This window comes from Gasterosteus aculeatus, chromosome 14 (genome assembly GCF_964276395.1).
Source record: "Gasterosteus aculeatus chromosome 14, fGasAcu3.hap1.1, whole genome shotgun sequence".
In the NCBI taxonomy this organism is placed as follows: domain Eukaryota; kingdom Metazoa; phylum Chordata; class Actinopteri; order Perciformes; family Gasterosteidae; genus Gasterosteus; species Gasterosteus aculeatus.
In genome coordinates, this window is record NC_135702.1 from 10,025,707 (window position 1) to 10,049,661 (window position 23,955).

The 23,955-nt window shown below is 46.1% G+C and overlaps 1 protein-coding gene across 1 annotated transcript in view; it reads left to right on the forward strand.

The window, feature by feature from the left end:
• Positions 1 to 13,226: 13,226 nt before the first annotated feature.
• LOC120832044 (matrix metalloproteinase-17) overlaps positions 13,227 to 23,955 on the forward strand; it is a 50,795-nt gene continuing 40,066 nt past the window's right edge. The window contains exon 1 of the mRNA XM_040198061.2: positions 13,227 to 13,743. Within this exon, the coding sequence (XP_040053995.2) occupies positions 13,636 to 13,743 (108 nt within the window). The 5' untranslated portion in view covers positions 13,227 to 13,635. The remainder of the gene's footprint in view (positions 13,744 to 23,955) is intronic.

A 23,955-nucleotide genomic window follows, 5' to 3' on the forward strand; every position in this document is an offset into this window, starting at 1 on the left:
TTAATGTTGTTCAAAGCGCATTTTACTGATATGAAGGAAATACAAGTTATATTGAAAGGAAATACTGGTACTTCAGGTCAGCTCATTTCTTCTCCAGAATGACACTTTTGGAGGGGGGGGGGCTTAGTTTTCCATGTGAAAGGTGTCCTGGGAGAAACAATGGAGAAATGTGGAGGTGGATGATAACAAGGAAATGACATTCCAGACAGAAGCAGACTGCTACTTAGTTAATTAACTTTGTGCCTGTAATGGATTGGCCATAACTACCGTGTGGTAATTGGTCGGTCACCCCCCCCCCCCTTACCCCCTCTCCTCCTTCTGTCTTCTCCTTGTTCTCTCCATTCAGTTTGGGTGCGGGCTCATCGGCCCGGGCTGTCGTTCCCTTAATGCAGATGTTCTGGATGTTAATATTTGTGTTTCTTACCACGCGGTGCCGGTATCGCCCGGGCCGGTATCGCCGGGCCCGTCGAGGAATCTGTCATTCGTCCTTGTGGCATGCGAGTGGGCCGCGTTCAAAACCTGCCATGATGGAAGAAGTTGCTAAGAGTTGTGGCGGGAAGGTCGTCCATGCCCGTCGTGGAGGCAACCGGGGGGAAAAGGAGGGGGGGAGGGGGTCCTCTGAAGCAGCAGACCGGTAACACCGGAGCCACAGTCTCGGTGGTCACTGAAGCACAGCCGGAGGCACCAGGAACGAGTGCAACAACCCTCATCTGACCCCCCCACACTCAAGACGCACAGCTTTAGTGCAGTTGGCACACAGCACACAGAAATTCATTAGGACGGCAAACTTTTTGAAAAAGAAACGACAGCCCAGGTTGAAGTTGAAATGCTTCTTCAGTGGTTCTGGGGCCCTGCACAGAGCCTTTGAACTGGCGGCCGGGGATGGTAGCGCTCACTTTTTAAGTGTCTTGCGGGATGTGCTGAGGGAGGAAAGAGTGACAGCCTACTACTGTGGGCCCTTGTGCCCCCTGACAGTCAAAATTTATGTCCCCATGTTCAGGGGGTCGCTGGCCCAGGGTTGTCCCTCCGCTTCAAAAATGTGGTTTGAGATCTTCATGAGGGATCAGAGGCAAGTAAGTAAATTGCACTTTGGTCATTGAAATTTAAAATGAGGAAAAAGACAAATTAAATTGAAAGAGCACTTAAAAACAGCAACTGGGCCTCTGCTATAAGAATAAGAAGTAATTGACCGTAATTCTCCCTTCTATGATCTGCATGCTGAGTTCTAGGATACACAATTGAGTGAAGGTGCGGGAACTGCAGCACCGAAAAAAATATACAGCAGCAGTTGATGAGAAATCCTCTCCTCGCATCTTTGGTCGAGTGTGTTCTGGGCATTATTACACATGCTCTTTGATGCCCCTTCTGTCTCCTCAGACACCGGAGATAGTGGGGTAATTAAGGGAAAAGCCCCAACCCCCCCCCCCACCCTACGACTCCTTTCTGTTACTCTCCGCCCTGCCACTTACTGGTACCCAGATTCTGATTAATGGAGTGCTATGAAAGGGTTAGCCAATCAAATCACTGGACTCATAAATCAAAGACTTCTCTCTTTTCCCTATGGGACAGTGGCAATATCATCAGAGCCACTATTCAGCAAAGCCCTTTGTTCCTCTTCTTGTTTTTGATGTTCCTGCCTGTGTGCTTCATTACACCAACATTTTCAGATGTGCGCACATGCATGTGCACAAGCATACACATACGTGTTGTTTTCTTTTTTGAGCAAGCCGATACGCGCGCACCTTTATTCCGCTTGCTCCGCTCGGCTGCACACACGCGGGGGCCTATTAACTATTTTCATCTGAGAGATTGGAAGGAGGTGGAAGGATAGGTGAAGGGAGGGAGGACAGACACGGTGACAGCAAGATATACAGCTGGTTTGGACAGGAGAGACTCGAAAGGAAGAGAAAAAAGAAAAGAGAAACAAAGAAAGAGGTGAAGAGAAAGAGCGAGAGAGGAGGACAGGAGTGGAATAGGTAGGTGTCTATGGAGGAAGAAGAAGTCAGACGAAAAGACGCAGGGGTTATGAATGTGGGATCTTCTAGTAGAGGGTAATGGTTTCCCTCTCCTCCTTCCTCTATTGCTCACTGAAGGACACATTAGTGTCTGTGGGCAGGTATCCGAGTCTGCCAAGCTCAGGACATTTCAAAGACCTGAGGAAGAGGATGATAATCCAGTTATACTGAAAAATGGGAACATTCATGGATCCTCGTTCGTCCTGTAATTAATCCTTTGTTACGCTCATGCAGAGAGTTTATACGATTAGGATTGACTGAAGATAATACTTTCCTTAGTAATGCCCGACTAAGATAGTATTAGCTACATTATGATGTACAAAAGAACATCTATTTCAAGCTTCCAAGAGCTCTCCAGTGTTTAATGGAATAGTTAAATGGAGTGTCACCGATATTAGACAGCAAAGCTCCTGAGGTTTCACTCTGTCAGTTTGACTGTGTTCAATCTCCAGAACCAGCTGATCGGGGGGAAGGGTAAACATGGGCCGAACTGTCTCCTGCAATATATTGACAGTGCATTTGTAATCGGATAACTAAATGTTGTCTTTGTCGGTGTTAGGATGAGATCAATATAATCAAGGTGGATTTTGTTACACATTAGGGATAAAATGCCAACCGACCAATGACCAAAATAACGCAGCTCGGTCAGCGGCGCTACTGCAAAGTTCCGCTCAGGATCAGTTTTGCAAAATGTTGTGTCAATGTATGTATTTCCGTGTGTGTCAGTCTCCTGGATGAAACTCGCGTACGATATCTAAACTGTATTGTGCATTTCCCTACTAACCGTCGGAATAAGTGGGCTTTTTGAAAATCGTCAGTGCAGTATGCTTCATGAAATCTGAGAACTGACACTTTGAATGTCTGCTCCTTCGTAACGGTACATTTATCCTTTCTAAAGCGCCGCATGATGACATCATTTACAAGGGTCGCATGTGACTGAATGGCCACAGTTCACAATGAATTTCAGGGATAAAAAAAAATGTCTTTGGAAGGAAATTGGAGTAGACACCTAAATCAAGGGTAAAGTAGAGTGTAACACAGGGAACTCCATTGTTGTAATGATCACAAGGTGTGAAACCACCACAACTGTCAGACGAGACAAGAAGCCCGGCGGTCGGAGAACAGATCGAGACCCCAACGACGACTCTGACAGTGTGCATCTGTGCCGGGCACGGCGCCAATCAAGAAATTGCAGAAGACTGGTGAGATTTTGAACTCTCAATGGCACGTGACAAAACAATTGAGATTTGTAAGGCACTTTAGGACGTGGAACATTTTTTCCCGTTCTCCATTGGGGGAACGTCCGCTACCATGCAATGCATGATTGTCTCTATGGCGACAGTATGGAGGACACCTGAGACCCTTGAACAAAGAACACAACCCACTCTGAAATGCCCAGTGGAGAGTCCTTCTTTCCTACAACAACAATGATGTAGTAGCTTAGGGAGCGTTCTGTGAATTCTCTAAAGCCTGGCTTTTCAAACTCCCCCCAAGGCCACAACAACGGCGACAAAAAGCGGGGAAAAGGTGAAAGGATGTGAATATTTTTAAAGGGAGCTGTGGATGCGGCTGATGGCTTTGAAGAACTGAATCCACAAAGCGGTCTTTTCAGGCTGCAGGATGGTTTCTCTGAGAGCGGCAAAAACATACTTCTTTGCTTTTCATTTATTCCCAATGGCAGCTTGAAACAAAGACTGGCCACAAACACACAATCAAGCAGCATTTCTGAGCCGAACTGGGGCTGAAGAGGGGAGGTGGGGATACGCGTCGGGATGGAGAGTGAAATGACTTATTTATCAAGTCAAATGGAATTTCAGAATGAGGAGCTGAGTCGACGGTCGGTCAGCGCAGTGTCAAAAGATTTGATGAACTACAAATCAAAGTCTAATCAAATCAAGTTGGGTTTTTTTAAGCTATACAACACGACGGCCACTTGGAAGATGGACACACTGCAGGAAGGCCGGGTACAGAGCCGCGTGCAATCAAGCGGCGCGGAAACGCTGCACTCTGTTTATTTGCACTCTGATGATTCCATTAATGTTAATTTAAGGGAGAAATCAAAAGAAGAAATGGAATATTTTGGAAGACCCACAGAGCGGCACTTTTATCTGAACTGTGTTCATGTGAATAAGTGATCAGGAAAAAAAAAAGGTTCAGACAGATTATTTTTGAGTGCATGGGATGAATCTTTGACGGGAGACTGACAGCTCTCTAAACTGACAATATCTGTAACAATGAATCAATAACTGGAGGCACCAGCCTCATATTTACAATGATTATACGGGATTATTTTCACCATAAGTTCTTAGGCAGAAGGTGATGATTCAATTAATTCAGGGGTTCGGTGTGAGAGCAGATTTACAGACTGAATGAGGTTGTTGTGCCAATTCTGACAACCCTTGTTAACCTCATTGCTGGCAGTGAAATCCATGGAAATTGTGCAGATTGATATCCACCTGTTTTCTATTAAGAATTAAGGTAAAGTTAGCATAATTAAATAATGATAATAGTGGCTCACTGGCTCGCTCTCAAAAAGTAATCAGCTGATGGGCAGGTAGGAGGAGATTAATATTTAAAATCCATTTAATATTTAGGAATTAAACATTCATGAGCTCCGTTGAAGATTTCTCTGTGCAATGTTCTTAGTTTGTGAGAACCTAAAAAAGATGAACACATTTGTGTTTGAACGACTTCAATATTTATTTAGTCAAATATATAATACAAGATATATTTGACATCGTAAAAGCAAGGAGGGGGGGGGAAACTGATTGGAGTGGTGCTGGCTAAATCGTTGCCTTTTCAATAAACACTCAAATACTCTATTGAGGAACGGAACCAACGTCCTTCAGGGATGTCGGTCCGCCTGCAAACTGGGACGAGGACGCAGACAGCAGCAAGAAGCTGGCTGCAGATGTGGCAAAGTCAGAACTTCCTTCCGTCCTTCCCCCTTATCAGCGTTTGCTAAACTGCCAGAGGACATGTCGAGCCTTTAACACGGCCCGTCAATGCCAAACCATCTGGCATTGTAAACTCCTCCACGTAAGTAACGGCCAAGGCCTTATTAAGGAACACTTCAAAATAAAAAAAAGTATCTCATTCTTTTCCGCTCCACTCTAAACAAAATCAATTTGAGGAAGTTGTTAAACTACTTGTGGAGTTGCATTTGAACATCTGACCAAATTTGTACCTCCTGCTCTCTAATGCCAGGATACGAGACAACGCAGTTAGTGGAATCAGATTTTTTTTAACATTACCATTGTGCAAACCTGATCTCTGCAGGAAGCTGCAGGCTAGTAATTAAGCTGTATAACTAAATAGCCATTAACCCCACCGTCTTTACAGTTAGTTGCTAATATTAGAGCCTTTAATTGGAGTCCTTAGGGTGTTTCCATGGCCTAATTCTGTCTGATCCATAGAAAGAGAGAAAGCACTTTGGTGTAGGGATTCATGTACAAAGCTACCATGATAAATTCTAAGCAAGCCTTTAAGGGCAATGATTCTCAAACTGGGGTCTGGGGACCAGTGTGTCATATTCATTCATTTCAATTGTCATGAAAATCGTCTGTAATGCAGTATTTACTATTATTTTCTACAATAGACTTGATAGTCTAACGTATAATTTTTTTTAATATAAAAAAACTACTTTTAAATGTAACAAATTTAGAACTCTTAGAATGTGAAAATATTTGTAATCCATATCTGTCTTTCCAACACATTTTTCCTGTGTTGTTCTGTCTCACATATTTTTGGGGAGGTCGCCAGTATATTCTCTATCTTGTTGGGGTTCCTTGGCTGAATTGAAAAAAGAACCTCAATTTTAGTTGTCAGCATACAATAATGATAGACTCACATAGTGTAGACTTTTCTTTCCAAACGCTGAATGTTTGTTTCCCTGAACACTCAATATTCTTTTGAGTGTTTGCTTTCGCACCGATGTCACAGAGAGAAACACTTTATCCTGTAAGTCTAAGCGATAGTGCTTTTCAGGTGGGCAGAACTCCTCTGGTTGTTGAAGAGGATTTAACCTTGTAGCACTTAGGCGCTGCCTCACATACAGAGAGTATGCAAATGGGAGAGAGGACTGATCTCTTCTTTGAACTGCTCCACTTGTTGCCGAGTTTTTTTTATTGTCTCGCGGGCGAGACACAGTGGGATTACAAAAGCAAGCGGTGCGCACTGACTAATACAAATCAGGTGAATGACACGGCCGAGGGAACAGCGTGAGCAGTTGAAAGGGGGAATATTGAGAAACAGAAGGAGTGCAAGGCGACAGGAACCTTCCTTCCACGATGCATTGCTTTGACGCATCCCCTTTGGTGCAGCTGTTTGTTATCTGTCCGAGTCCCAGCAGCGTCAAACTGAGGGAATGCGAGCCATTGTAACCACAGCCTTCCCTGTTCTGGCACTTATTAGCATTGGAGAATGGAACGGACCCCCCTCCCCCCCCCCACCCACCCCATTACAGGAATTTCAAAGTGATACTGAAGGCATTTGGGGCAAAGAGGCAACTGAAATTAGCTGCAAAGTATCCAAATGTGTACTGATAAGGAACCGGCAGACAGAAGAAAGTGATTTAAAACACTTCATGCCGAGTTTGTAACATACTTCAGGAGAACAACGTGTTTTTGAGAGTTCAAGGAAATACCTCAATTACATTCATCATTAGGAGTTTCTGTAATGTTGTATCAGAGGGCCATTTTCTAAAAACATAGTTTGTTGCTATGTCATTTATTTGTGTGGTGGCTGAAATCACTGTCGCAGCTCCTCGGGGCACGAGTACCAATCGTAACCACGCTACGACTGTCATTCCCGGAGAAGAGGAGAGATGCATATCCACGACGTGTTGACCTATGCGACCCCTTGACCTTCCTCTTTTCAAGTACCTCAATTCCGCTGCCGCTCATTCAGAATTAAGGGGAAAGCAGTCGGCCCTCCAACGTCCACCATCTCCTGTCTGTGTGCAGCAGCAGCCGAGGTGTCAGCTCTCATTACACTGCGCTGTAGCCCTGGATCTAATCAAGCATGTAATCGCACTAGTGCTGCTAACACACGAATGGAAATGCCTTCAGTGATCAATATGCATGTCATGAAAGCGGAATAATGTAGGTGCACGCTGTGACATTAGTTCTAAGACCACCCTCTTGCAGGCCTCTGGAGGCTTGGCTACAGTGGCCATGAGGCGCAAGCTAAAAGGGCAAAATGTACGCCAATGTGCAAGACGCAGCGTCATGAGCGAAAACGCCACTCACTCCGCTGAAACACCATTGGGAGCGAGTGGGTTCAGCCCGGATGATGGTTTTCTCGCTCTGATCGGATGCACCACCCAGCAGCCTGAAAGAACATTGCTCGCTGTCACAAGTCGGGGTTATGTGGAAGTTCTATACGGCACTCGCGGTGTTTTTCAATCCATTACTTTGCAACCACACGCGAGCTGTTTTTTGTGCCTCTGATGCGACTGTTTATTAGAATCAACAATGGCCGCCCCGAAAGAGGTTAGCGTAGGTGCCACGATAGCATCAGTTAGATCACAACTGGAGGGCATTTCTTTAAAGAAAAGCGAGGCTTTTATTAGGATGGAAAGGATGTTTTCTTAGATCAGCTTCTCAGATCTGTGTTAAAGAACACGTAGCGGGTCAGGTCAGGCTTATCAGGCTGTGAGGGTGAATATCGTCACTATTATCTTTCTATTTAAAGTTCAGATTTGATATTGAATAAAAAGATTTATTTCCAGGAGAAAATGCCTCTAGCTTTTTGTCTGAAACCACCTCTCTGTGTGACCTTTGTCAGATGCTTTCTCTTCTCTGCTAATGCCCATTTTTTAAAGAAAAGAACATTTCCAATGATTACAGCCCATTAATTTGGCTGCCCTCAGTACTTTTAGGCGGCGGTCATAATGCTAACCACGCGTAGCACGTTTTTAGGCAAGCCGTTGCTTGTTCGGGCTGCTGTTGGGACACTGGAGGAGAATTTATCATGTTTCGGTGATGAATGTTGGCGCCGGCCCACCTGCGGATCCTGTTGAGGAGCGAGGAGGGTCCCGTTGATCTAAATCAATGACGGCCCTCCCCTGAGGGCGTTGCTGCCGGCGAGACGAGCAGGTTCTCAACACAGGGCACGTTTTCTATTAGAACCGTCCCAGTCTCGAGGCGGAGCGCCGGGGCCCTTTTCTCTCGCCGCCTCCACCGGGGCCACACTGACAGCAACGGGCACCGTCTCTAGAGGACATGGGGGCTGCAGATTCAAGAGGTGTCCCTCTCAGAAACTCACCTCGCACGTTTCCTCCTTTGTAATGTCGGAGTGCTGCATGATGGCTCCTCTGGCTGCTTTTGTGATCTCACGGATGTCGGACGCTCTCCTTCGCACTGGCTGGAAAACAACTCGACTGGTTGAGTCCAAAGCTCGCAAAAGCCACATGGCTTTTAAATCATATCTTTAGTCAAAAACATAGGTGCATGAATCCATGTTCATTGGCGTTCTGGAGTATTTTTTGGCTTCATATTTACCAGAAGGTTAAGAGAACGGTATCATGCTTCTCTTTGGCAAAAAAAGGAAACGAGGGAACATCTGACAACAATATTCTATTCCATTTGTTTTAATGAAACCTTAAAAAAATATAATTTAATTAAGCTGCAGATTATTTAACTAATAATTCCAGCGTTGCTATTGGAAACCGGAATTCGGAACTGGAGCCGAAATTAATGAAAGTGTATTTGTTTCATAGGTTGATGAGAAGAGCAGACAGGCGCGCCCCTTCATCACTAACATAAACTTAATGATCCCATATTGGGAGAATTTAAAAATGACGCTTGTGTCTAACCTCATCTACCTTGGTAGATATATTAATATATGTATTAATAGATACTCAGACTGGTCACTATTATGATGGTCTTACAATGAGGACAATTTTATTATGATGACAATGACGATCAGCAGCTACATCAGTTCAATGTGGCTAAATTGTTTAAGTGGAAACACATGCATACTGTAAACACACACTGTAATCACTAAAACACATGTAAAATAACCTCATGGTGGAACGCAGCTCTCGAGGGGCTTTTAAAAATGAGGTCCTTATCATAAGAGGAGTGCAGCAATCTGGCCCTGCTTAACTCTGACTTTTCTTTGTGCATAAAGCAGTTTATCTGTCTGGGAAATAAAGTACTAACTACGGTAAATCATAGAAATACATCATAGATTTTTATAAGATGCAGTAATAGCCTTGATCAATAGATACTGCTTTGGTCTTTCGCCATGTAATTATCACTTATCTGTGGGCATAATTGATGCAGGGGCACTTTTAGCTGAATGTGAAAAGTCAAATAAAACTTTAAAAACTGCAGGATGGAAGTTTTCCACAGAAAAACGTCCTCAGGCTGATGGATTCTGGATTATCGTGGAACAAAACTCAATTTCTCTCTACCCCGATAGACCAGTGACCTCTCCAGGCTGTTTCCATGCATTCTTCCCGAGATGATTAGATGGAAGTTGTATCTATTTATTTTTTTATAATACCCCGTTCCCCTTCTGCGAAGGACTGTAGGACGAACTATATACCAAACAACTTAATAGGACTCTTTTTGTCCATGAATTCGTATTTTGTGTGATTCACAGCAGCAGCAGTGCTCAGAAATGTGACAGAAATACCCCCTTTTGTAAAAATAAAAGTGGAAAATGAGTGGAGGCAGGGTGGGAGGAGCCTTTTAATCATGTCTGTCTCCCATTCAAATAAATGTCTAAAAAGGGAACTTCTTGGTTACTTTGCTTTCACGCCAGAAGTGACTGACTTGATGTTTTAGGTCATTGGATCTTAAGTGAGCTTCTAGCTGATTGTGCAGCATCACATGTGGTGAATGATATGGCCTCGAACTCCACCGTGTTGTCTGCATGTGGATTGTATTCTATTCCGCTGAGATTACAATTAGAAACATGCATGTAATACCTTTCTGGGGGGAAATAAACATCCCAATATTGAGGACAAGGAGCCGTCTTATATACTGCTGCAGAATCCCCTGTAAAGAGACGCTTCAGAGCTCACGACATGAAACGGAGTCTGAGTGCATTCAATAGAGATTTCACAAAGCAGTTCAAAACCACCGAAGCGCCTTTGAGGAAATCCGCCCTCTGGTCAGATGTTGATCTCTGTGAACGCCGCCTGCTGCTCTTTCAGGAAACGTTGTCATACAGACTATCAGCTTTTTTTACAGCTATTAAAAACTGCTCCATTTACAGTAGTACTCTACCTAACGACATCTTGCCAAAAGTGTTCCCTCTCATTTCTCAAAGGGGTGATAAAGCAGTTACAGAGAGCTTGTAATTTTTGGAACCCATTATAACGGGACTCAAAGCCAAATCGGAGATCTTAAATCCAAACCAATTGGAATTGATAGATCCTCGTTAAGTACCGTCTATTGGGTGAACAGGTGGTGCAAGTTCCCGTCCCAGACAGGCTTTGCCAGGCATATTGTTGCATATTTAAATAAGTGAACTTTATTAAAACTTAACGTGGAACACATTCACATACAAACACACACACAGTAGATGAGACAAAGAGATTAATGAACACTGTGCTATTTTTTTTATATCGCAATGGTAACTTAACTAATGTGAAAGCCCATTAAGTAGAGCTGACAGTGTGAATGCAAAATTCATTAAGTATGAATTACATCATTAAGAACAGCACACATTGTCTCCGTAATGAAACATCACACCAAGCTACACAAAAACATCGACGTCACTCCTCCCTCATAATGCATGACATGATTCGATGGCCACGGACAGATATTTGACAATAAGAATTAATCTTCAGGATTTTTTATCCTCACCAGTGAAAGGGGGTCTGCAGCCAACTTGGCACAAAACGATACAGCGAATAATGAAACGCGAGTGCTGCAATGGCGGCCGACAGACTCTCGCCACTCTGCCTGCACACTGAGCAAAGGCTTTTCATACGCATTACGATCTGACAAAAGGTAAATGAGCTTTTCTTGCTCTGTGAAAGGTTGTTACGGTTGGGAAACACTCCAGGTGAAATGTGCATATATAGGAGACGGAGATGAGTAAACGGAGGTTTCGTCTTAATGGTCAACTGAATGACTGAAGCTACTTTTTGCCAGCAGACATACAGTAAACAATATATTAGGCTGCTAGAATTATCATAATGCGGCGCCTTTGAGTCTAACTGGGACTGAATTTGAAGCCTTCTGCAAACAGCACAAATGTGCAGAAGCACATTTTTCACGTTTTTTCTCCAGTGATGAACGACTGCTGTAAGGAATCTGAATAAGCCGAGGCGAGGAGGTGTGCATGCACGTCTGGCCTTTTGTGGCTCGACTGATGAAAATGTTCCCAGATTAGGGAAGGGATGGAGGGAAATGTTATATTCAACATAACTTTTTAATACACTCATTCACTTTTCCTCATGGGAAGCAAAGAGTCGGCTGATGGAGTTGTGTCCGTTAATGTTTTCAGGTAGAAAACCTCTGCGGTTACCTTTCTGTTTTTTACACTCCACATGGGGAATATAGAAGTGTAATGAGGCGTACAAAATCTGTGCATTTCAGTGACAAGCGCCCTTTCTGCGTGTCAAGAAGGGAGCTATATTTACTGATATGTGGATTTAATTGGGTCTCAATGCATTGCTCGGTTCTTCCCTGCGCGTCGGAACCTACCGGTGGAAAAAAGAAAAGGATATAGCCATTAGGTATTACATTGAATTCTATCTGAAAAAAAAAACTCCATAGGGCCGCCCAGGAGATACACTGGATACGCTTAATTTGTGTACGTGGGCGCTTGTGTTCACACACTGATTATGCATTTCTTTGCAGTGGAGACATGAGGATGTGAACCATTAGAGTCAATGCACTGCGGGTTAAGGAGACTGTCAGTCAAAGTCGACATAGAATAGTTAAGACGACCGCACGTGGCCGTCTGCAACGCGGGTGGCCTCCGAGGCGTGTGCGTGCATACGCATCACGATTCAGGCCTTAAATGGATAATTCACCTTGATGTTGTGGAGGCAGTCAATGGCGATTCTTACAATTGAGCTCAACTGCTCCAAATTCCAATCCACAATGTCCCTTTTACACGCGCCCTCCAGAGAGAGGTGTGAGCGCAGCGGCGCAGGGGTCGTCTACGGGTCAGCACCGCTACGACTAATACGTTTTTTTTGGAATGTGGCTGGAGGACATTTCGTGATGGTGGATAACTGCCATTTTGGGGGGATTGAATGTGAAGGATCGTGCTTGTCGTTACGCCACTGTGATGCTAAGCTTCAAACTGAGAAAATAAAAAAGAATTGCTTGTCATTCGAGCTCTTCCAATTGGCAGCAGACTTTCTTTTAAATGAATTTCTTTTGAATGAGGACACAGCACTATGGTGCTGTGTGGGGCTATTTTGCCCACTGCCCACTCACACTGCTAAGTCACAATAAAATATGAAACGTCATTAAGTAAATAAACTTATTTTTATTATAATAGCGTTATTACTTAGTAATCAGTAAAATCACTAACTGATGTATATTAATGTCCATCTATTTTCCAGTATCACATTACACATACTTGCAACAATATGGCCAGACTTTAATTATGTTATTGATTATATAGTTTTGGATGACATGAATAAAGGGCAAATGGATTTACTGAAAGGGCACCTCAAGCCGAACTCAAATATTATCCCAGCTGTGTAAATAAATTCAAAAAGACACCCAAAGTGTCGTACTGTAAACGGCCGGAAGTTTGAAAACTAAGCTTCAAAATAAAAGCATGGGCTGAAAGGTTAATGCTGGCTAAAACTACTTGTTATACATCAACAACCTACTATTATATTGCCTCTCTGCATCGTTTGATTCAATAGACCCTTTGAAAGATGACAGTGGAATAATTATGTGTTAATTAGTTAATGTACCTCACACAACAACACCTTATTACAGCCGCGGAGTTTTTCAAATTACAACGAAATACAGCGATATAAAATTGTAAAGAGCAGCAACGACTCGTATTGGTACTCCTCAAACCACATCAGCTAAACATCCCTTATTTGTACACATTCAAGATGTTTTAACTGGCAATTCAAACCTCTAATTATGCTTGGAAACTTGATCAGACCACAGTGCATCTACACGCAGGGGGAAGATCGCTCGTGTTCATTCATCACTTTAAATTCCACCGGCGTCGGCTTTTATTTTGAGCATCCCAGCCGGAAGTGCGAAAGGTTAATGTCGCCAACTTTGATTGATCTCACAAAAAGCCGCACGCAGCTGCTCTCTCCGTCTCCAGCGGAGAGTGGCAGCCCGTGCGTCTCGCTCCGGGAGGGGGGCGGGGGGGAGAGAGGGACACGCATTACCTGCTATGGACTCGACACGAGACCACAAGACGCAGTTCAGCTCGGCTTCAGACCACTTGTTCGTAGTTTTCCTGTCGGGTGTCACCGGTGTGAAGGTGTTTCCACAGTGAGGAAGACTTGTTCGGGGGGGCATCGTTTGCAACCAGCGTGCCGGCGTGGTGTTTTTTCGTCCCCCGTGGATGCGCCTGTCCGGGGGGCGGGGGGTCGGTGTCTGAGCCCCGCGCGCGCGACCCGCTCGTCAAAGGGCATCGTGATTTCTCCGCGTCGCGCGCAAGTGGAATGAGGAATATTTCCGCGGAGATGCTGCTGTTGCTGCACATTTTGGGGGTTTTGCCTCTGGCCCGAGCGGCTCCGTCCCAGACTACCGAGCAGCTGGACACCGGGGTGGTGAGTTTCATTTTTTATTTTTGTTTTAAATCTAATTACTCATGGGGGACGGATGGGGGGGGGGGGGGGGGGGGGTCTAGTGCTTGGTTCATTCTGGTTGTGCGTGTGTTTCTAAAGCGGCGCACGCGTTATTCTTTCCTACTTGGGCAAAGAACAAGTGCTGTTTTCTCCAAATGCTCGCTCGGAATCTTAACGCCGCTCTGCACTTTCATTGCACGGGGCATCTATGCGCGATGCACAGAATGATAATAATAATAAAAAAGATTCTCAGACGTCTATAGGAACTTTGTTTAACAGCCCTCCATTGCGGAAAAAAATAGGGAAAAACAAGAAGAAATCGACGCGTTCGCCGAATAGCCTGTGAAATGTAATATGTAGTGTGTGTGTGTGTGTGTGCGCGTGTGTGAGGAGACGAGCCGTGACGTCGGACATCGACCTGCTTCACACCGCGCTGACTGTGTCGCGTGCTGATCACACAGCCGGAGCTCAACGGGACAAAGTGAACCAGTGGGGGATTAAGAGACCCCCCCCCCCCTCAAATATTAACACTCAATTAGATAGTTGATCTTCAGATCTTCAGTTTATGTTCTACATTAGTGATGGAGCCATCCATAATGTTAGTTGGTCATTGGCTAAATATCGTCATCATCATCATCATCATCATCATCATCATCATCATCATCATCGTCGTCATCATCATCATCGTCATCGTCCCATTGCATTTACAGCACAGGGGAGCAAGACCTGCGCATCCACTCATTGGGTCAATGTGTGCATTTTCCTCTGATCTTTTACAGATTATCTACATGCTGGACACAAAGTAGAGGGTTAATATTTTAATACATTTAAATGTATTATTAATAAATTCCTTTAGAAAAAAAAAAGGCGTAGATCTTGGTTTTAAATGCCGGCACATTTGTTTGGGATCTTTTCTTCCAAGTTGAAGTTGCATTTCAAGTTTCTCTTATTTCTGTCTCACTTTCAGCTCTCAAATTTTCTCTTGAAACCACTGGGGATTATGTCTTTTTCTTCATCAATACTTTATCAAAAGCACTAAAATAGCTGTTTCCATTCATCTTATTCTACTTTTCTCTGCACCTTTCCTTTTCTTTGGTTGCTACCTGCGTGACGAGATTTCATGGCTATTTTTTTCTGACCTAATTCAGTCTGTGTGATAGTTTAACAAATAGTACGTAGGCTATGACACGTCCGTACTATCTAAGACATTGTTCTCAAGAAAAGATTTGCCCCCACAATAATCCCTTTTTAAGCTTACGTTACGTGTTCTCACAGCCACCGTGACATCTGGACACGGTCTGATCCAGCTTCACTCCAAATACATTTCTCTTTCTGTTTTACAGATAAAACTAGTTTGAGCACACCTGGAGGGACTTTCATTCCAACCCGCTGTTACATCACGAGCCCCCTCTACCTTCGGACCCCGTCTCTCCTCGTGTTTTTATCATTTTGATTCCATGCTGCTCACTCAGCGGGAGTCCTATTTTCCATCTTCATGTCAACACTTGGGAATTGATAGGAATAAAAAAAAAAAAAGATTGTCTGAGTCAACTCTCAACCGCGGGGGGAAAAACCGCCTGGTTGCTTTGTGTTATCTGTCAGCTTATCTCGATTTATTCTCTACGCTTTTACTCTGAGCTGTTTAGACGAGTACGAAGCCGAGGGGTTCATTGGAGGATCATCGTTAAGACTGAAAGTGAAAATGTCTTCTTCCTAAATCCAACCGATCCGTTGGCAAATGTCAGTATTGGTGGCCATTTTTTAAGTGTAGTTTTTTCCCCCCAGTTATGAGAAGAACGCCCGTTTGCTAACTAAGGATTCCAGGTCAAGATTTTTATTGTTGTCTAAAGTTTTAAACCACAAATTCTCGCGCCTGCTCTTTTAAAATGATTTCCTGGAAGAAATGGGCAGCAAACCGTCACGGGAGAAACGCAGTCTTTTTCTACCATTTTCCATTGCAGAGAAAAACGGCACTCCAGGTGGAAGCTTTGCCCCCGTTCCCGAAGAGCTACACGACGCGCTCGGTGCAGAGCGGAGCCGTGTAGCCTCCCTGCGGTCCGACGGCCATTACTCTCGCTGCGACGCCTTTGATGCCTTGACGCTTCACCTGCCAGTAACCGCAAAGCAGCACCGCCGGTCCAGTGACGGATACGGGCCGTCAATTATCCACACGATTGTTACTCTGGAATTGAAGGCGCGAAAATGGCTCTCGGCGGAGGTTTGCGAGGGTCTGCGTGATAATATTCACCGTCGGCAGCATTTTCTACTGCAGAGGAAAGCCTTTTAAAACAAAACACTAATAGTTTTTCTCACTTTTGGATGTCAACGCCGCGGGTAATTAAAAAAAGTGACCTACACGCCTGCCAGGAGCCCTTAAAAGTAGTATTTCAGAATCTCACAAAATCGTGTGTGTGCGTGCCGAGCTGTTCGGCCTGCAGGCCTGCACGCTGGGCACAATGTGCTTGCATCTCCCTCCTTTCGGTAGGAGAGGATCCAGCTTCAGTGCCTCGTAGAACTTTCATCCCGGCGGAAGCGCGTTTCTCGACGCGTCCGCACACACTTTGAAGAGCAGGAGCGTCTGAGGAGCTCCTCGCTGCGCCCTAAAAAGGCTTCGTGTGGTAACTTCACGAGCCTAGAAACTCACAAAGACAGGAAAGTAACATTCCAGCTCATCCTTTCAAATCCGGCTCGACGGGTAAAGCAGGTGGGATGATCTTTGTGCCGGGCCTGCAGATAGAGGGAAGGTTGCGGGTTTTTTGGGGGGGGGTTGCCCGAGAGAAAAGTTGTAACCCCAGCTTTCTTTCTTCTGTCCTCTGGAAGAGGAAGTGCGTATGTGTGTGTGTGTGTGTGTGTGTGTGTGTGTGTGTGTGTGTGTGGAAAGCTCCAGGGGAAGGGTGTCCTGCTCCCGCACTAGAGAAGAAGGGCAGCAGAGAGCAAAAGCTCGTCGTTGTGAGGATCTTTTCTCGCGCGAAAAACAAAAGCCATCACACGACGCGCTGACAAGCCCCGTTAGAGGAGAACTCGCGAAGATAAACCCAAATGAAGGGGAATCATTTCATTTCGACATGCTCCGCCTTCAGTTACGTGATAGATGAAGTTTTGCAGCTTTATTCATTGTGAAAACCGAGTGACAGAGTTTGATCACCAATAGCAAAGGCACTTTATCTCTAACATATAATCTCAGTTCATCAGGGAAGAGACGGGCAGAAGATGCATCAGAGCGGACGGCTCCGAGGATGATCACTCGGCCAATGGCGGCTTTTTGGGAAGCCTGTAAAGTACAGATGTGATCAGATGATTGCTCCCATCCTTCTTTCTGTCCTGCAGATACATGCGTGTGTGTGTGTGTGTGTGTGTGTGTGATCACAACTCCCCCAGCCAACAACCACGTCACCACGGAACAATCTCCTCGTTGAAATCTCTTGCTCCCGTCCGGTGCCGATCCCACCACTTCTTCGCGCCGACTCGCTCCATCACCTCGCCATACCGTTCAGGTTGTGCATCGTCATGACAACCACACACCAACTCTCTCTCTTTTTTTAAGTAGCGAACCGCCGGCACGAACAGGGGATTCGTTTTCGCGGCTCTGCAGGTTGATGTATCGCTGCATGGAACTGATTTGCCCTTTTGGGCGCCGGAGGGACCTTTAGTCATAACGGCGAGAGAAAAGACGCGCCGTGATGTGTTTCCATGGTCGTCGCGTAATGTTCCTCTCGAGGAGAATTTTTCTTGGTCGGAGCAGAACCGCAGAGCCTCCTGAAGGCATTATTCACCTGGACTCTCGCGGCTGCTCCTCTTTTCACTTGATAAGCGAGAGCGGGCCGGACAGATTAGCGGCTGATGAACGGCCTGAATAACTGTACGGCCAGCAGCCCGTTGGGTCTCACATGCGGAAAAGACCACGAGCGACTGTGGGAGCGACCAAACCCGCCGATCCATTTTCTCCATTTGTTTTAATTTGTTCAATGAGAACACCATCTGGCATCAATTCCCCTTGGAGCAGTGGACGCCTCCCCCTGTGGCTCCCAATGTCTCGGCCCCTCCGTCTCCCTCCCTGACGAAAATCTTCGTCAAAGACAAACAACTGGGTGTTTAAAAATAGTCCCACTAGGATCCTTTGTGCCATCACTCCTATCCCAAATCCCCTCAATTCGTTTGGATGCTTTCCTGATTACATTTTCATGCAATGTACAATCCGTTGGGGTTATTTTGAATGGTTAAAAGAATTGCGAAGTTGCTTAAAAAGGCCGTGGATGTGACTCGCCAACACCCGTAATGGGTCCAGTAATTAGGTCATTGGTGCTCTTAAGAGAACCATAACAATGAGCGTGAGCTCTCAGCACCAAAATACGACCCCGGCTTCAAACATAAAATAATCCACTTTCCCTCCGCGCCCCTCAAGTACCGTTAATCCTGCGAGCCGACAATGGCTCTGGAATTTCTGGTGTGGAGAGCAAGATGGAAAATGTGAGTTTTTAATAATTCATTTTTTTTTTGTTCTGAAGGGTATAATAGCGGAATCATTTCATTTCCAAGCCCCATTTCTCCGCCCGCTAACGGCACCGCTGCCGCCCTCATTAGGCCTCAAATGTGCGAGTGCGTTCCACCGGCGGGGCGTCCTGTCCCTTGCCTCCTTTTAGGTCTCCATCCTCCCATTAGTCTCCTGCACGTCATGTAGAAGCCTCACAGCTTTGTTTTTCTGATCACAGCCAGAGGTCAAAGGACGGAGGAGGCTTTGGGGACGAAACGGGAGACAGCCGAGGAACGGACGATGGGGCTCAAACAACTCGTTTCTTTGATTCACGGATATCTTGCCTATCGGATAGATTGATATGTTAGCGCCAGCTAACCGAGTGATGCGCATGAATGTTGACTGGATGCTGGCTTGCATTTAAATCGGTTATTAAACTGTCGGCCTGGATCGCGAGGATACTTTTAGCAGCGCTGTCCCAATTCCATCAAGCTGTGTGACCTTCTGTCGGCAGAAGTGCATCTTGGGACTCCGATTCAGGGCGAGGGGATTATTTCAGGAATAATGTCTTGCTGGAGAAAACTTGTAGTGTGTTTTCCTCCACTGAGGCTGACGGCCAGCGAATGTTCAGCGCGCGATGCAAGAGATGCAGGGCGCGTTATCAGCGGAGGGGGCAGAGCCATTCCCTCCCCATCGCCTCCGTTCCCCATCTGCCCCCTCAGCCCCATCTGCCCCCTCAGCCACAAGTTCTCGCAGGTTTTCTGAGCGGTCCGTCAGCATCACGCGGGAGTGTATGATTTCCGCAACACCTCATTGGCTTTGCCGGTGCCGCGGCAGCTGCGAGGCTCATGAGCGACGCTTTCGGGTGATGACAACGCGCGGGTTCCCAGATCGAATGTGGCAGAATAAATTTGGAACTCGATTCAGAGGGATCTTTGGGTAGAAGTACAGGTTAATGGGATCTTAAAGATTTTTTTCCACATAATTAATTATCTTTGAATTCAAGTGTGCAGCAGTCGTGGATCCCATGTGTTCATTTTGGTAAATAGCAGAACTGACTGAAACAAACATACACATCAGAATGTGCTACACGGGTGTCAATATTCTCTTGTTAAATCGTCCCTTTGCATCTCTTCTCTCTCTGTGAATCATTGGACTCTAGTTTGTGTCGGTTAGAAGCAACGTCGGTACCACGTTCAGCATGATCCATTGTTACTGCACAGCTGCGTGTGCGACGGATTAATGAGTGACTTGACGCGATGGACCCTCGGTCAAACACGCGGGCAAAACAACCAGCGCTAAAGTGTCATCTTGAGGGGCCGCACGAACAGCGTGGGCGTCTCCACTCGCGGCAGCACAGTGCGCTAAAGATTAGGCCTGTCAAACGTAACCCTTTAATCTGTGCGATTAACGTGGCCGGGGATAATGCGCTAAAATACTTAAACCTACCGCTTTGTTTACTTCCGGTGTGGCGGACACACAAACAGACGGAGAAGCGGCTGCACGTCAAACAGACGTGTCTCGGCATCTACCCGGCGCGGTCCACGTGGTTTGGAAAACGTCGTGGCCAAACGCCGGGAGACTGTTGGCACTTCAAACACAGCCGTCAAATGGCGGAGAATCGAGAGCAAACTGCACGAGGACAGCAGGAGGAGTCGCTGGTTCGACACTATTGATGGCCCTACTAAACAAGCCATTGAGTAAAAGTTTGGTGCTTGGCAATTCTATATGATGCCATTAATCTGAGGCCATTTTCAGTCCTAATGCCGGCATATCTCACACCGTGAAGGGTCACATCACTTCCCACTTGATCGGATGCCGGAGGGAGGCAGAGGGGTGGGCTTATCTAGCTGCAGCCCGGTGTCATTTGCATGTGATTAAATCAAAGCAAGCGGTGGTGTGTAATGACACTGCGGCACAATCGGAGGGCCGCTGACCATTTAGCCCATATTTCTGTCATGGCAACTTCAGAGCGCGGTGGCAATTTAATGAGGTGAGGGAGAAAGTTGTCAAGCAGCACAAAGCAGCTGTGGCTGACGGAGACGATCCACTCAGATGAATGCATAGATATTTATATACCGCACACACACACACACGCACGCATATATATATATATATATATATGCATTTGGCACCAGACTGACTGGTTCCAGAAACAGATGTGCTTCTGTGTTATCTGTGACATCACGCTTTTCGCTCAAACATCTCCCTCTTTACCTCCTCATCTAAACGAGCCACCTGCCTGCCGGCGCCTCGCTTCCCACCCGCGCGGCGCGCTCGCCCCGAAATGCGACACGTACGGGGAAAGCGAATTTGAAGGTGACGACTGGTGGGGCCACGAAAGCCGGACCCTTCTCTGTGGGTGGTACAAAGCAATATCGCCGGGCCAACGGCGCTGCTTGAGATCGTGTTTCATTGTGAGAGAGCGGAGGAGCCGGAAGAGGCGTTTGACGTGCAAACAGACGACGGAGCGGCTCGATCCATTCGTCTAATCGGGGGGGTCAAATGTCGTGTGAGTTTCATGTGGACCAGTTGAGCCGGTTTCACTGTTTGGCCCGTTGGCACGCACTGGTTTCATGACCCACCGTGACTCTCTCTAACTCTCTGAGGCTCCCCATGTCGAAAACCCCCAAATTGTCTCCATGTGGACGTCCTATTTTGAGTGAGCCGTCCGCTTCCAGCCATAAAACCGATGGAGGTCTTGTTTGCCAAAGCTATTCAAAGGGCTGCCCGCATCTTGTAATTACGGTGGTTTTCTGGAGTTGAGTTGCTCGCATGTTGAAGTTTGCCATCTGAAACTGGTAGAATGTTGTTATGCAGGACGTGTGTGTGTGTGTGTGTGTGTGTGTGTGTGTTTGCGTGCGTACAAAGACAGATTAAAGAAAAGAGGTCGCTGCTCCTCCAGAGAAAGATGCATAGCGATTTTCACCGCCGCCGACGGGCACTGCTGACTTTTAAGTTTATTTCATATCAAAGTAAAGGGCAGTTTGTGCGAAATATCCCCCCCCAAAAAAGAGGAGAAAGGGGAAAAGATAAACACTTGCTGAGTGAGCCCTTCATGTGTACTTTCGGGATCCAATTCCAGGACTGTGTGCTCTCAAAATGAAGGCCCATTTTGAATGTTTATCTGCGGGAAATGTAGGAAAGAAAGAAAGACGTCAAAGAAGACGGATGAATCGCTCGACCGGGAGGCACTGTGGAGGCGATACAAACGGATCTGAACAATCCACGGTTTGGCTTATCGATCACGCATCTCGATTTCTCTCTCTTCCATCTCCACCGGCCTCTCTGTGCGGCCGGTCCGTTCCCCGAGTATGACGGGCGAGGAACGCTCCGCCGCCGCAGCTGCAATCGCTCTCCTGCTCCGGTCAGCTCAGAGTGGGCGCGGGGGGGAGGGGGGGGGCGGCGTTAGGGGCCCACAGCTGCCCCTGCAGGCGGTAATCGGCTATTGCACCAGATGTGGAGATATGAAGCTTCTTGGAAGCATCGGACCCAATTTTCAGTTCGTTGTAACCTTTCGTCCAACTGCAGATGACAGAAGTGCTCACGTGAATATAGTGTTTTAGTGATGAAATACCAAATTGTGTGAGATGAGCTTCGCCGGTCTTTGACCACGGTTTGTTCTAACTGTGCTGCTCGAGCACTTTGCATTGTGGGATGCACAGCGGGAGGTAGACTGGTTCCGACGGATACTGGACATTTTTTTTATACGACATCCCGGAGTGAGCAAAAATACTTAATAGCGTTTGCTTTAGACCGATTTAACCCAGGACATTTGGTTCCAGGTCCTCCTCCACTGTGGTTGTGCTTGTCTGCATGGTTCCCTGCAGCCACGTTGCTACCAGTGTATTGCAGCCCCCCTCAGGCACTACGTTGCCTACCTGCCAGGGGCCTTATATATATTTTATTGTGTCAATGTGTCAAATGCCCAAACCCCTAAAGACCTACGCCTGTGTTTTGCTGATTAAAGTGGAACCGGTTAGCCCTGAAGTTAGCAACAACTTTGGCTGGCTGACCTTTAAGGAGGACTAGCCATTCTACTTTTAGTGACAAGCTGCCCCCCCCCAGGTCGGACCATAATCTGGTGGAAACCCTGCGTTTATCAGAGTAATGATAAGTGCTCGGCTGCAATGAGCATCGAGGCATAAAAATATGACTTTGCAACTTGCAGCAGAATCGCTCTGTCCTGCTGCACAATACAGAGCCCCATTAATTTGGAGGGTTTCTGTAACATTCAAGATCGTATCTTGAGGTGGCCATTAACTCGGCAATTATTCATCGCCTAATTAGGTATTCACAGCCCCCCTCCCGCCCCTTCCTCCCCCCTATTCTCTCTCCAGCCCATGGGAGATAAATAAAGAGTTATTTCTCAGTCTGCCTCTCCCTAAGTGACAATTCAACTAATTACGTACCTACCGAAAGGATAACAAGTAGTTTTGTTAAAGTAGTGTAAACCTTACGCAGATATCGTAGTGATGACATTCAAGTTTCAGGGTTCAGAAGACAACACAGAATCCAGGTTGACTTCAATTGATCGGGTCAAGTCAGAAAATATGTTTTTTTTCACACCGTGTATGATAATTCCGTAGATCAGTGAAAGTAAACGGCAACGATAACTGTCAATCTTGTTAAGGATACAACCCCAATGATCAATTCAATTTAATATTTCACTGAAACAGGGAGGCAACGCTGGAAGTGATCTCATGAATAATATGAAAGGAGTGTCTGAATTCATTGTGACCTTCGGGGAGGCGTCGCAGCGGCCTTTGATCTGAGGATCCTCGGTTGAATATTTCCAGAGGGAGAGAAAAAATAATAGATTATTATTGTTGTGATTCTATTTTGATTGATTGGCGCGCTGGTGCAGAAATCGACTGAATTGTGATTCAGAGGTTCTCCAGCACGCCGCGGACCATGTGTTTGAATACCTCATTTTGTGTAATTCAAGGGTTCTAAGACCATTATCCTCGATACCGTCCCTCTGGGCCTACATGCCATGAGTATGGTGCTCGGCTTATTGTATCAACTATTGGGATAAACACGTCATTCTTTTTCATTTTTTGTTGTCATTTTAAAAACTACTCGGACACATTTTCCAGCAATCTTAATAGTACACATTTTGGGAATTTTGAAGAATCAAAGTGTGGGGGGGGGGGGGTGGGGGGGGGGGCAGGTGAGGGGAGCTGGTTGTGAGTCATCCTCTATACAAACTAAGTCACGCAAACAGTCTAATAATATATTCTGAATAGCGCTTCACATCAGGCAGAGCAGCTGTCAATAGAAGAATATTCTAACCCCCCCACTCCCCCCACACACGCAGGCGACCCCGACACATTGGCTAATCTCTGCCGTGGCCCACAGATTCCCATATTATAGGAATCAACGGTGCGCATCCGACAGCTGTCAGTTGAAATGACTCCCTCTGAGTTTACGCAGTAAATCGAAGCGTTTAACACGGTGCCGTGGCTGCGTATTGATTGTGTTTCTGATGCCGCGGTTTATTACAACTGCACCGAATTGCAAAAATAAACCCTCCGATTCTACGGCCCCCGTTTCCCCCCCGTCGGCTGAACGCAGCACGAAGGGAGACGGCGCTGCTGACTGCCGCTGCATTCCAAGTGCTTATTTCATCATTCAATTAGACCTTTTTTACCGATGCTCATGCAACTTAAAGAGAGGTTTCTTACTTATTTCGTGCGAACGAGGGGATTTGGTGTCAATGA